The sequence below is a fragment of the Saccostrea cucullata genome, unplaced genomic scaffold (assembly GCF_032062105.1).
Source record: "Saccostrea cucullata isolate Sc308-1 unplaced genomic scaffold, CSIRO_AGI_Scuc_v1 ctg43, whole genome shotgun sequence".
Classification (NCBI taxonomy): domain Eukaryota; kingdom Metazoa; phylum Mollusca; class Bivalvia; order Ostreida; family Ostreidae; genus Saccostrea; species Saccostrea cuccullata.
In genome coordinates this window covers 1,009,215-1,025,174 of record NW_026934231.1, presented here as the reverse complement: position 1 = coordinate 1,025,174, position 15,960 = coordinate 1,009,215, and the positions used below count along the sequence as shown (strand labels likewise).

Here is a 15,960-nt window from a genome sequence, read left to right as displayed (position 1 = left end):
AGAAATCCGTTAAATCAAATCTAGACTAACTTGCTCAAAACTCAATGTCCGCCAAATATTTTTCCCGCTAAAATTGATACAGTAATGACTTTAAACCACTCAGCTGATATTCTTGTTTCATATACTTGTTTGTCAACGATTTACCTCGTTTTAAAAGAAATTGTACATAAGTAGGGTATGCTCTTGCATATCGAATCAACTGAGAGATCAAATGCCCATATGCAGGTGATGAAGGTATATCGCTCCATAAGTAAGGGAAATTGACGATTGAAAAGTTACAGTCATCACGTTTATCATGAATCTTGGATGTTAAATTACCATTAACGTCTTTTTCAAACAAAATATTGAAATATGAAACATATGTGTCAGACTCTGTGGTATCTTTTATCTCAGGCTCACCGGGATATATCCTATCGACATAAGAATGGCAATAATCATTGTTAATTGAAAATACGTCGTCGATATATCTAAAATATCTGAGTTGAAGGCCACAGAAAGTGTTTTCTTCTTTTCGTGTTTAAGATTTTCTACAAATTCTGCTTCATATGAATGCAAAATAGGTCTGTTGATAACTGGATGCAGTTGGTACCGATGGGAATTCCAATAGATTGTTGAAAGACATGGTCAAAAACAAAAACAAAAACAACATAGATATTGTCAATCAAAAACTCAAGCATTTTTTTAAATCATGATAAGAATTTATAAAAAATTGTTTGCATGAATCGCTTCCCAAGACATGGGACCAAAACGTCAGAAATTTCCGGATATGAATAACAGTGCCTAAAATAGCGAAGGAATTAATGAGTTTAGAAAAAAAGGCTTTAGTAAACATAAAAAAAATTTTGAAAACATTAATTTTTACAATTGCAAATGACACAACATTTTATTTTCAATTCTATTTTGATAGAACATCGGCGTTATCACATAACATGCATGACAAAGATCCACGATCTCAGCATGTTGCACGTCCTTTCTTGTCAGCATTCAGACATTCTGAATAAGGGATTTTTGATGCTAGATGCACTTTAATTTGATTCAATAATTCAATAATTCAATTATTGAATCAAGCCAGTGGTTCTGAATCAACATATTGCCGTTGGACCAACAGCAACGTGTTGACTCAGGACCTCTGGCTTGCGAGAATGCCATATCTTATATACATTAATTTACCCACTTCGTTTGATCACACTGAATATTTAACAAAGATAACTACCATACATTATACATGTATTTTTTTACTTATGGATTCATTGTGAAAATTCTTACAAATGCTAAAATGATATATTTGCAGCCGATTTGATGCACTGCACTTTCTTGACCTCTTTGAAGTCAATATTATTATTGATGAACATTTCACTGTAAAAATTTTTTTTTCTTCGATTTAATTTATTTTTTTCTCGTGTGGTGTACAACTCCTTTACGGAAGCCCTGTCCATAGTAAATCCGGAACTGCTTAAAGTGTGATGTTGTGAAGATTGCTCATTATTTCGGAGTTCCCTTGTAGTTCAACGAAACCCACAGTTCTTAAAAAAGATGATACACCAGTGTCTTATCCAAACTTCGACAATTAAATATGTACCCTTAAAAAATATCCAAACACACCTCCAACTTTCGCATGATTTTTTCTAATCAGTGTCGATATATTGTAACGTTTCTGGTAGTAAACATTAAGCATTGACAAAGAAAGAGAGACAGACTTGATCTCACTTTATCGTCTTCATTTTCGACAATAAGCACAGCTCCATTTATACAAATATTCGCTAGAATCAGAAACCTTTTTCTCTGTTTAACTTTCATTTTTCAACGTTTAAAATCTGAAACTACTTAAACACTCTACAAAAAATTTGACTTAAGCCTTATGCTTACGCTAAATAAGCGAAAAAGGTATTTTAAAAATGAAAAAAATTCTGATATCAACCATGGAAGATTATTCTATCGTTTCCCCATTTTACTGAAGATCTCAACAAGCGCTGGTACTAACTTGTTTTACGTAATAATGCCAGGGAGTTATTGATCTTGCAGTAATAACAAATTGTCTATGACGACAGTAACTTGTTGGAGGTGCAGTGTAGGACAACATAGGTATCATAATGTGTTTATGATTAAGGTATACTTTAAACATATTTTTATTGAGTAATACAATAAGGATTGGGCAACAGGCAAGGCCTATGTACACCCTCTCCTATGTTTAAGGTATAGACTGATCCTCAGGTTCTAAAAATATCTGCAGTCAAGTAATTGACAATGCACACAAAACGTATCTGGGTATTAACCCATGGTACTTATTCAACGTTCATCATAATAGAAAATCATATTATATTTCGAAAAATACCACATATATATTTATATGAGCGAAAATTGAATGAAGGCAGCTATTATGCTTTTTCTGCTTATGTTGTCAAAGATTTGGGGGGAACTCTGCCCTGTCCGCTTGTCTTTAAAACTGTAAGTCTATCTGTTTATCAACAAAAACATTAACCTTGCCTATAACATTTGATTGGGTGAAGCTACAGTTTTCATATTTCACATGTGCAGTCCTTTTTACCCGACCTTCCTTCGTACACAAGCATACGAGGGGCGTTCAATAAATAATGTCATCAGGGCTCGGAAAGTACCAAAAAAGCGTTTTTCCATGATTTTGTCATAATGGTTCAACTAAAATATTCTCTTTTAATTAAAACACATTTCCGTAACATTTTTATTCAATTTCTGATTGTTTTTAGAACACAGTTTTGAGTATGACCCTTCGTATACTGGAAAATGGCAGATCCTATGATTTGCTGTACTTATTTTTTTCTTTCTGAAAGGTGTTTTCCTAAGTTTGGGAAATGAAACAAGACAAAGACTGAAAAATCTGGCGAATATTGTTGATGTGACAAAACATTAACTTTCTGTTTACCCCAAAACTCGTTTACTCTTCATGGCCTGTGGGTTTGGACGCTGTCAGGAAGAAATTTAATGTAGTGAATTCCTCATTGTTTCCTTCCTCTCATAAACCTTTCAATGTTTTGGCAAATATTTTGCTTCCTAGACTCCTCCAGAAACTGAACTACGTCCCTATATATGAAATTGAACAACAAAACCGCTTATATTTAAGAAAATAGCGTATAAAACTGTTTTTGTGTTCTTGAAAATTTTTGCTCTTCTTAGGCCTTTGCCGTTTTGTCAAGTACATATTATTCTAAATTTGTTTTGAGGGTTTAACTCAAAATGGATTCAAGTTTCATGATCTGTTTGAATTTCAGAAAAACGTGGATAAGAACAATTTTTTTTTTTATTTTTTAAACATAATTGTTTAGATTTTCTACACGCTCTTGTTTTCACTCATTTTTGAAAATATAAGGTGACCTTTGAGTATTAAACTTTTTTTACAATCAAATGTTTCTTTAAAACAGTGTGGACTACCCCCAAAATGATGTCTATCAAATTTGCTATGTAACTGAAAGTCAAAAAAACAAATCAGTGATAATTTGTTTAATTATCGCTAATATACATTGGTTGTTGTATGTACCTGTTGCCAAGGAGGGTACCCAATTTTGATGCCCATTATATAATTTTTGTTAATTGAAATCCATCTGTTCATGCTTGTATGAAACAGACATAAGTTGCTGTAAATTTCACATATTTCAGTTAATAGATTTTGGGGAAATTAACAAGTTTTACACCAGCTTGAATGATACCTTTAATTTAACTCTAGTTTACTGATTCTTAACCATTCATTTTTAAAGCTGTCTCGAATAGCCCTTGTTTTCCAGCTTCCCACAATGAAATTATGCGATTAAAAGTGGTCAAATAAACTGTTATAAATTTATTAAAGATTCAATAATCAGAGAAAGTCAAGCTTAATGTCATAAGATTTCTATGTTGTGTGTCATCGAGCTGATGACATTATTTATTGAACGCCCCTCGTATTTGACCTCTTCAACTTGACCATGCAGTTTGACCCACTTTAACAAAAATTTATCAAGATTCAAATAAATGTGTAACATATCATATTATATAATGAGGGTTTGATTTTGATATGCTAAATATATTTACTACAAGGAAAATGTTTAATATTAGGAAGAAATGAAAGTATATATATTGAATATCAATTAATGTTTTCTTCTCATTAAACAGTTTACTCTACTCAACTGAAAAGTGTATCTACGTTATTGTATAAAAACATGGGTATGTGTGAATTACCGGTATTTCGAATCTACATTATCTTCTTTTTTGAGCATAGAATTCCAAATCTTAATAAAAATTCTATATTGACTCTATTTAAAATAATACAACACAATGCATCTCTGGACACGTGTCAGCAATGGTCCTCCATATGCTGCCTGCGATCTTTGTTTCCTAAAAAACTTTCAAAACAGTTGTTATTTATCCTAAAAGTGATAGAAAGTTCAGGAATATCAAAACTCGAATAAACATTACATCCAGGGATACTTATATGGCTAATCATATTTCAGATTCTGACATGAAACCTACTTATTTGTTGGTGTTTAAAGTAAAATCTTTTTCTGTAATCTGTTTTTTAATGAATCTTTTATATGATTTATGATTACCTTATGAAGTCTTATACAAATTGTAATACTGATTATTCTGTTTAAATGACTTAAGGTCAGACGAGACGTTCCTCAAAATCTGTTTTGTATATCTTCGTAATGTATGGAAAATATTAAAAATTTTAATAGCATTCTGATTTCTAAACCAGTTTCTAAACGTTTTTTTTTAATTCAAACACTTAAACATTTGAAATTTGAAAATTATTTTTCTTCCCCAAAGGATTATATAAGAAAAACTACCCCTGGTATCTTGCAGAAATGCCTGGTAAGGTACCTCAATTTTTTGTCAGTAAACATGTTTAAGTAGCAATACTTCAATGACAAACTCTTAAAAATTTTTTATCTATTATTAAGGAACGTCTCGTCTGTCCTTAAAGAAAAAATCAGCTCACAAAGAATCGATTATATTGTGGTTATAATAAACAGAATTCTTGAACTGAATTACTTCTTGCACTGAAATTTAATTTAACTCAGTTAAATTATTTGTTGAATCAATGCAATGCACATGAATTTAACCTAATATTCACACAATTCTGTAACAATTTATTACAAAATGTTGTGAGAATTTTGCTGCGGACACCAACTTATGAGCTTCCTGTTATCCATACATTACCAGTTTGACTAAAATTGCCGAGATTCTTAACAACCTTTTCCGTTCCTTTCAAAGGGAATATTTATGACTAATCCGACAGTTTCTGGAACATGGCTATATGAAGAAAGTGTTTTCCTTTAATAACACTATATTGTCACTGTATGCTTTATGGGCTTTTAATGTCGGGTTTATATTTTCATCTCCGGTTCTTTGCTTTAATCAAAGCTTTCCAAAAGCTAGGGAAATCAGGTCATTAACTTAAGGCATGTTATTGTTCCTTCTCCGTTCAATTTCAAGCGGTAATGCCACTGACTAAATGTTTTCCTGTAAAATCCTTTCCTATAAATTGACAGAAAATTTGAAGTGTTTACTTGGCTACTTTACCCTAATGAAGTCTGTTATCAAGGAAGATGTAACCATCGCACACCCAGTGCAAAATCTAATTCCAGACGAAAGTAAACGGTAATAGAGTCTTAATTCGTTTGTTATTATGAAATCAGATTTTGCAAGAAAAACATAAATTTTCAGTTCATGAACTCCACAAAATACGAAGACGATGTACTTCTAAAAGTAAACAATATGTACTACAGAGTTCTGTCAATCATTTATCCATTATTTCAAGTCATATTGAAAACTTCTTGAAAGCGATGTGCAATATTAAAAACTTCATAAATATAAATGTGATTAAAATTTACATTTTCAAGGTCACAGTGCCTTTAATTTCTAGTACTAACAGTTGCACAGAATAGATTCTGCCTCTGAATATTTAACACATACAAATGAACTGAGAATTATCGCAAGCCCTTTTACTATTCGTAAAATAAATTTCTCTTTCAATATGAGAGATATCTCTTTAGTTTATAGAGATATCTCTTAAGGTTATAGAGATATCTCTTTGACTAATAGAGATATCTTTATACTATAGAGAGATATCTCTTTAAACAAAAGAGATATCTCTTTTTGAAAGAGAAATATCTTTATAAGCTAGAGAGATATCATTTTAAGCGAAAGACATGTCTCTTAAAGTCAGAGAGATATCTCTTTAACAAGGTTAAAAGAGATATCTTTCTTAGTTAGAGAGAAACTCTTTAGATTTTCAAAAAGAGATATCTTTCTTAGCGAAAGAGATATCTCTTTTAATGAAAGAGATATCTCTTTTCCCGTGATCCTTAAAATTGAATAATTAATTCTCCCCTTTAAAATGAAAGCGAAACAGGAAGTAAAGTCTCTTGGAAAGTTTCGCTGTTAGCAATATAAGATAAAAAACTGCATGAGCATGCAATACCAAGAATAATATATGTACTATGTAGACAAAAGTGCTATAAATCCCGTGTTTGAAACAACAAATAATAATGGCAACTTCGTTGAAAAAATGCTAAAAGTTTAATATTCAGAAAAACGAAAGTAAGCATATAATTTCAAATACAATGGACCGAATTTCCTCAGCTTATGAAATAATCAACTATTACTCATTTGAAATCTAGACAACACTTATTTACTTGTTTAGTAAAGCTATAATGTAGAACACTTAAACAACACTTAATTACTTGTTTAGTAAAGCTATAATGTAGAATATCATTAGAATGTCGAATTTAAAAATACCTAATTGTACTTCCGTCAATAAAAATCTTACTTCTGGTAAAGAGAGAATTCATTTAAAATGAAATTTAAATAAAAATAATGAAGAGAGATATCTCATTGCAATAAAGAGATATCTCTTTTTTCTTGAGAGATATCTATTTTAGACATTTTTGAAAGATATCTCTTTCACTTTAAGAGATATCTCTTAAGATTAACCAAGATAGATATCTCTTTTACTTTAAGAGATATCTCTTTAACTTGGAAAGATATCTCCAAAATTAAAAGAGATATCTCTTTAGGTGAGAGAGAAATCTCTTTAACCTTCAGAAATATCTCTTTTCACGAAAGAGATATCTCTCAAGGAGAAAAAGATATCTGTTCAAGTGGAAGAAATATCTCTCTTATAAAAAGAGATATCTCTCTAAGTTTAAGAGATATATCTTTTTCATAGAGATATCTCTTAAAAATGAGATATATCTCTTTAAGTTTGGAGATATCTGTATTTTTAAAGAGATATCTCTCTAAAATGAGAGATACCTCTGTAATTTTAAGATAAGTTTTATTTTCCGAATAAATTGCAAAAGGGCTTGCCATAGAGAATGATTAAAAAAAATCTGTACAGCAGAGAAAGTCGCTTCAACTGTAAGCTGCATGAACATTTATAACAATGATGTCTGCCACGCATATTCGTACAACCCCCGCCTTGTATTATTGCATGTAGATGACCTTTTAATATATATTGTCGAAATATTCAGTTAGCATCATGCCTGCACGCTAAGTTCTCAAAATCTGCTTATGGTGCTTATGTCTTCCAACGTCTTCGATTTGCAAGAGGATGCTCTAGGGATTGTCAGTTTTTATAGTGAGGCAAGTTTTTGGGGGGCATATCCAGATCCTCAAAGATATAAAGTGTAGCAGGCCTTGTCAATGAAACCATCATCAAACTCTTAAAAACTCTGTAGATCACGTTTCCATGGACAAATTTTATCAATGTAGCAATATTCCGCTATCACCTGCATATGGTACTTATGTCTCCAAACTTATTCGATTAGCAAGGACATGCTCTGTAGGTACGATTAGCTTTTATAGTGAGGCAAGTCTCCGTCCTTCTAATCAATACATCAAGGAATCAGAAATGGCGTCGTCGGTAAACATAGGATGCTTACGCCTACGAGGCACCGGATCCTCTAGGAGGTCCGTGAATTTCAAGGGTTGTTCGAAAAGTTTGTGGACAACTGTCATATCTTTTTTATTTGAAGTCACATGTTATCCAAATTTGGTAGAAATATTTTTACAATAAATCCAAATGATTTGTACTATTTTTTTCCAAAATATTACGATTATTTCAAAACTTATCAAGATTTCTAAAATGCAAACATCGGATCGCGGAGCAGGTCAAAATTAAGTAAGGTACAGACAATACACTATATAATGTCTGTAGTCGTATTCTCTGTAAAATGGAGCAAAAACGAAAAACAACTTAGAAAAGTGAAGACAACGACTCGTATGACCTAGATCTTTTTTACAGTTTTGTATTCTTTGTAGATGTTTTTTAGATGATCACTGTTCGTTGTCTTCACTTTTATTATTGGTAAATTTTGTTTATATGTTTTGATAAAAAAAAATTGATATCACAGAAATTCAAACCTTTTTAATGTATGATCATTTTTAATATTTTTAAGAACATTTGACAGTAGTATGATTTTAGACAAATAATATCCAGGTAAAAAGTACAGTAAGAACAACCAGTACATCTCAGTTTTCAAATACTTATTGTTTGTATTTGAAATATTTCACGAGGTTTTTTTTAACCTTTATTGACAATCAACGTAAAATTTGGATTAGTATTTAGAAAAATATTTGTGATTCATGAAACATTTGGAGATAACGAACAATATTCAAGATAAAAAATCCTCAGATCAATACAAAGTAGGAGTAGAGCACACGGACCTCCGAAACATCAGAGATGGGATCGGGTGTCATGAGGGAGTGAGCATCTCCTACCTACCGGTCACCTCCGCCATGTTCTCTATGTCATGATCGGGAAATAATGGGAAAATCCGTTGTCAATTCAGTGTATAAATATATAATGGACTAAGAAATAGTATGCATTTGACTCCACGATAAATTGTATTTGCTGACAAGGTCGTTTTACAGACCATAGAACTTAATACGAAATAATGTCTTTAAACGAGACAGATGATATTCTTTTTTCATCATCTTGTTTGTCAATAATTTACCTCGTTTTAAAAATTGTTCATACACAAAGCATGCTTTTGCGTATCGAATCAACTGAGATATATAAACTCCGTATACAGGTGATGAAGGTATATATTGCTGCATAAGTAAGGGAAGTTGACGATTGAAAAGTTAACTTGACCTCACGTTTATCATAGAGCTTGGTTGTTAGATTACCATTAACGTCTTTTTTTAAGTAAAATATCCAAATATGAAACAGATGTGTAAGACTATGTGGTGTCTTTTACTAGGAATACCTTTTTAAAATATAGAATTTTAAATTGCTTTTCTTAAAAAACCCTCAGAGTGTTTTGATTGGTAACGTCAGGGATTGGCTTTGAGCTATATATTAAAAAAACAATAAAAACATATCAACCCTCTCGCACTGGATACGGTATTATGCCATCTAGAGTCTGTAAATTTAATTATTTACTATAATGTTGCTGGTTTGAATCCCACCGAGGGAAATTGAGACCAGTTTCATTAATGTTACCCTATAAACTGAGGTTCTGTATTTACGTACAAGTTGACATGAAAAGATTAGTAAACTCAATGCACCAATGCAGTAAGTGTTTAATTTAAAACCAATAGTGCAGGTCAGCTCCCACTTGCAATTTGTGGTGATCTAGAATGGGTGAATAATAAAAAAAAAAGATACTTTAATTTTAAGCAAGAAAACAACAGAAACAAAATTGATAGCGTTTGTTGCATTGCAGCCTTGAAATTTCTTAATACCACAAACTAGAACGACTCTGCTTAATATTTCAAAGAGTTCGTATAAGTCATTGATCACACAAAAAGACAGCATTTTCACCAAATGAAGCTCTTGAGCTTGTTTTTTTTTATCAGGATACATCCATTTTGACAATGTTTTTAATTTGTTGGAATAGAAACAAAAATGTCCTTTTTATTCATTTTGTAATTCACTCTAAATGGAACCCAAGTACGCCTTGTTCGAGGGACTTGGTTAGCTAGTAGCTCTTTGTCTTAAAATCTTTAAAAACTGTATCCTATATATATTCACTGTATTCATATAAGCTCTTTGCCTGTTGTTTGCAAAGCATTGAGATATTGTAAACTTGCAAATATTAAAGCCTGAGTAATAATATGTTTCGTTATCACTTGCACAGTGCTCAACATTGTTTTTTTTTTTTATTAACGTATTATTGTTTGTTACCATTCCCGTCTTCCGTCGAACTTTAACTTTGTTAAGTATTTTATAAACTGAAATGGTACTTTTCTAAGATTCAAACTCCAAAAAATTATTTGGAATTCAGACAGATTCTTTTGTGGAATTGTTCTCCTCCTGTTTTAGAAACCATGTGCAATTTCCAGTTAGTTTTAGGAGGAAAATAGAAAAGGTTAATGATCCATAAGTTCAAATCCCTAAGAACTATCTGAATGTATTTGTCTTGTACATTTAAGATCTTTTCCAGCTGAAGTAAAATATTACTTGATGTCGATAACATTATTACTTTATTTTAATGTAATGAGAAAATTAGATGGCAGCATGTATACATTCTGAACACGATTAATTTTACGAAAGTTTTTTCTCAGAGACCGGAAGATAACGCGATGGTAATTTTTTTTTTCGGTTGCAAAAAATCGAAAATTTTACAGTTGAATGATTTTCAGTGGGTAGAAATGATGCAGGTACGGAAAAGGAAAAACACAACGAATTAACCAGTGACACTCCTACTAATGTGTTCGGAACCTTTTATTTTTCGGTGCTCTGCAAATTATAAAACCCGATGAGTTCAGAGTAGCTCTGGCAGTGGCTCTGGCGAGAGTTAGCGAGACTACAGCGAGATAGGGTAAATTATTCACGGAAATGTGGCTAGGAAGTGACTAGCATGTGGAGATGGTACGGTAAACAGAAAAGTTATGTTACGTTTCAGTTTTCACCACCCTATAATATCTGTAGAAATGTACTTCAATCGATCTCTCTTGACCATAATGGCATTCATTCAAACTTAAATAAGTTTTCTCTATGATACAATTTTCTGCAGTCATGAATTAAAATTTCTTTTTGGATAAATATTTTGCATGGGAACTGGAACTATATTTTTGGAGCCAGATTAGCAAATGAGACACCAACATGACTTTAACTGACAAATCAGGTGAATGAGAGTTGCATTATGGGTTACTACGAATACTACAGGAATTTTACGCTTGAAAAAAAAGGAAAATCTTATGGCGATAAGAAAGGCACAAAGACCATTTTCCCATCCATTTCGTATATCTGAAAAGCATTTTCGATTTTTTATAATTCTATTATTTTCATGCTCATAATGACAAACAATTCATTTGTTAAATAAACGATGGAAGTCTAGGTTTCTCAAAGTCATACTGCAAAGCCATTTGCGACTGTATTCATTCCTTTGTTGTACTATCGGTGAATACAATTGTCAGGTAGATCACAAGTATAGTTATGTAAAAGTTTTGTCCATTTAAATGCGTAGGAGATGCTGCTTGCTTTCCTTACCCTTGAAGCGCTGGTGTTTTCAACTTGACACAAGCTACATTTTATTAAACATATTTTTTTAGTTAACAACAAATTAAAAACACCCGTGACATCTTTCTTAGATTCTTATCTTTCTATTTTATTCATAAGAACATTCTTTTTATTATGCTCTCCATTGACATGATCATAGATTGACCTGAACCACGTATTCGAAGTTAAATGTAAACATGTATTTGGTGTAAACGTTGCTATTCATTCAACGATTGGTCAGTTGCTCGTGGTAAGATCGTCTGTGCGCAGTAATAACAAAAGCCATATATGGCAAACAAAGGTTTGTAAGTGTAGATGATATTACACATTTTTACCAGCGTATCGGTCGCTAGTGAGCTCTAATTTTCGCCGTAAATTATGCTGATATATTGTTATTTTAACCCCCTCCCCCTATAGCCACCCTTTTCTGTTGAAAATCATGAAAGTTTTGCAGAAACGTCTTGAAACACATTTTTAACAAGATGTGATTTCAAAAGAAACAGACTATAGCAATTTCCTGTTTACTGCCAATTTTGGTTCTATCCTACAACCTTTGAATAGGTCAACCTAAACCACGTGTCTTAAATTTAAATCACAATAACATTAATAGATGATTTCAACTTGGTAACTAATAAAAAAAAATTACACCTTTCACAGGTATGGTCAATGGCCAAGAAAATATATAAAGTTCTTATCACAGAACTATGATAAACAAGATATATTAAACTTTTATGCACGGTGTTGTCGTGAATACTCAAAATATGTTAAAAGAATTTCTTACCACTTCTCTTTGTTTCTGTAATGAAAAAAATACAATTCCAGAGTAGAACAAACATTGACCTCTAAGACATTGAAAGTGAAATCAAAGGCCATGCTGAATGGTCCTGATTTTGAAAGTTCCAAGTGTTTGTGAAATTTCATATGTACAGGTTTAATATTATTCCAAATTAAAAAAAACAGCACCACAATATTGGGTAAAAATAGAATTAAATGCTGTGATAGTTTACACACACAAGTCAAAGTTGGATTGAGATAGAAAAGTGGGTTAGGTTTAACTTTGAAATGGATAAAATGAAAGGTTGTTGAAATCCCTGTTACCTCAATTTGTCTATCTGCAGTCAGCCTTGATTTAAAACTGATCGTTCTCTTAGGCTTGTGTTTCGAATAAGTTAAAAAAAACATGCACTTCATGTGCAAATGAATGCGGAAACTACTGTTTACATGAGGAAAGTTAACCAATGAAAACTAGTGCCATCTCATCATGCAATTTATTTGTGAGCTGGTCCTTATCGTCTGTAGTCAGTAAAACCTTCTGATATGTAATATGTTACAAACTTTTAAGAATCTTATCTTATATTTCGAATTCACTGGGATATATCGAGACAACATATGAATAGAAACATAAAGAGCTTTTAATTGATAAAAATTCGTCGATATAAAGGACAGAGCAATAGTTTTCTTTTTATATAGAAGGTTTTTTTTGTATCTATCAATGAAATATAAAAACAGACTGGCTTATAAAGGAGAAAAATACACGTGAGGAACTCCAGCATTCTTTAAAATCGAAATTATGATTGGAATATTTTTTTTGGGGGGGGTGATTTTTGGTGACCAATCATAAGATATAAAAATTTTCAATTTCCGGTTTTGTTCAGTACAAAGCTCTTCTCCTGAAAATCAAGAATAGCATCTGATTTACACCACTCTAAGAACACGTGATAGCACAGTGCGTCTGAAGTTTCTCTCTTCAAGCAGTTAATATTGTTGTAAATTAGTGTAAAGAAAGGGGATTGGTTTAGAATTTGCTTAATTCGGTAATATTTCTTTGTTTCAAGTTAAGATTTTTATGAAGTTGAAGAAACGAGATATATGCAGGATACATTAAACTCGCCTTTCTTTACCCGATTGTTAATAATGTAATATTTAAGATGTTATTTTGCAGGATTGAAAAATTTTCAACATCATCTTTCGGATTTGCAAAAAAAGTTCATCTTTGGTTTACAAGACCATGTGACACCCATTCCTGGAAGCGTCAATGCAACAGTGGAGGTCTTAGTTTGGACAGACCTTTCATACATTAGCTCCTTTCATCAACTCGTTCACCATCCTCATGTGGAAACAGATATTTTGAAGTATGTCGCTACAGTGGTGCACGCGGTTAGTTTTTGTTTGTTTGATTTTTTTTTATATTCTACTCTTACAATTCGATGCAAGTCTTGATGTTATGCTGAATTTGTAATTTGAGCACATTTCTTTCAGTTAGAAAGGGTTTGCCTTCGGAAAATTTAATTAATCAGACTTGAGGACACAGTCAAATTAATAAAAGCCAAATCTAACAATGAAATATGCAAAAGGCGCTTCGCAACATTTTAAAGGAAGCTGATCCTCATTATTTTCAATACGTTGTCTCATTACACATTACTATTGCTTATTATAAATTATTAAAAATAAATTTTTTCATTTTTTAAACAATAGGGAAATGAAATGTTTCGCAATGGAATAAAAGATCCATCTTTGAATATATCGGTATTCCTAACGGGAGCTGTAATCTGCAAGGTAAATTTAAGCTGATACTTAGATATAAATATAAACATATCTCAATGTTTTTCCTCATTATTGTTGAAAGAACAATATTTTTCCTATTGTAGTCCGCAGATTGCAGTAAATTTACCTCAAGTTTAGTTCAAAATGGAACTGTAGAAAACCACAAGGCTTTGGACTTGTTTGCGGAGACACTGGCGACAACCTATGGTAACCACACACTCATGTTCCACTATGATTATGCAGTTGCCTTCACTCGGTAAATTAGTAGTTTTATTAACTAACAAGACACCAAGTGACATTTATATTTCTCAGTAAAGATTATTTTATTCAGGCAGCCTCGTAAATACTTTTTTACAATCAAAAGCGAGCTGTGCTTTTCATTGCTATGAAATTATTACCTTTTCTGGTCTCTTACTAGAGTCATGTTATTGACACAATTTGTTAGCGTTATAATCATATACATATTGCGCATCGATGATTATGCCAACTTTCATTTCAAAAGCAAACAGCAAACAGGATATCTGTTCAGTTGATATAAAGTTTTTCATCATCAATGACAAAATAGGTCCGTCCCCTTGATACAAAGACTAAGTATGGTGGCGCTAATCAGATTTGGTTGACACTGATTGATGAAGACTTGGAATTCCAGTGGCAAGCAAATGCCCGCCGTCCATTCACATACAGCTGAAGACGGAGGATTGCGAGTGAATTGTCTGTAAATTAAGCCATGTATAGCCGATATAATTGAGTTTTAATATGTATCATACTGACATAGATAGATAATGTGAATTGTTTCGATTTTCGTGACTTGGGAAATAAAACAGTTTCAAGAAAAAATCAGAAAAAAAAACATCGATTGAATTAGTCTGTATCCCAGAATCTCTTCTGTTGTATTAATACACTTGAAGATCAGACACGCGTATGCACATATTGATACTTTCTCTAGATGTAAATTACTCCTAAGATGTTATTTTGAATCCTTTTTTTAATTTCACAGACTGGAAATTAAAAAAAAAAATAATTCTGAGAATAATAAATTTGCGATATTACTTACTGAATATCATAACAACATATGTAATCAAGAACTGATGTAAAACAAATATTCACATAGGATCTTGTTTGTTCCTGTTCAATTAAAAAAAAATGATTTCAAATCTAAGTTTTTGGTGACGTTGTAATAAATATCCTTTGAACTTTTGGTGACTGCATACCTATTAAAATTCATGGTATATGAGTAATATCTTCTCTAGATGATGCATATTTGCGGCATAAACTGCGTCATATTAATATATTATTTGCATATACTGAAAATTTCTTCAAAACATGACAAAACACTGCTAAAGTCGTTTTCAATATTTTGTATACAGCTCAACCTCTGATCAGAAATTTACAATATGATAGTTTAAGAAGGTTTGTTAAAAAAGTTTATTACTTTGCAGAAGGTTCGAGAATACACTTGTTACATTACAATTTGATAAAATATATTTTCTAATACCTAGACTCTCAAGAAAAAATCATGATCAAAGAAAAAAACTTGAGTCAATATTCTTTATATTGATGTTTGAAATTGGACAAAAGGTATCAGTCAATTTATTGATATATGGGCTGGGGTTTTGTCCATTTCATGAATAAGTTAGCTCTTTTAGTTCTTTATTCATTTTCAAAATAATTTTATAATTACAATGTATATCTTTGGTGGCATATTTCTGCCCCCTACATGCAAGATAAATTATGTAAACATGCCACATGCTTATGTTGACATAAATAAGTCGCATGTCTACATATTTATGTTAGATCTTACATCTACAGTGTCAGATACGGGCATTAGTAAGTAAATTTAAATACATTTAAATTATATTTTCTTATTAGATTGAAAACTTGCATGTCAACATAATTTACTTGCATGTTGGCATAAATATGTTGCATGTCTACATAATTATGTTGCATGTTAACATGAT

General features: G+C 31.7%; 1 protein-coding gene across 1 annotated transcript in view; it reads left to right on the top strand.

Moving 5' to 3' along the window:
- The window catches only part of LOC134240327 (A disintegrin and metalloproteinase with thrombospondin motifs 18-like), a 37,007-nt gene that overhangs the window by 3,782 nt on the left and 17,265 nt on the right, over positions 1-15,960 (top strand). Inside the window, exons 6-8 of the mRNA XM_062722432.1 lie at positions 13,401-13,615; positions 13,934-14,014; positions 14,107-14,258. Of these exons, the coding sequence (XP_062578416.1) occupies positions 13,401-13,615; positions 13,934-14,014; positions 14,107-14,258 (448 nt within the window). The remainder of the gene's footprint in view (positions 1-13,400; positions 13,616-13,933; positions 14,015-14,106; positions 14,259-15,960) is intronic.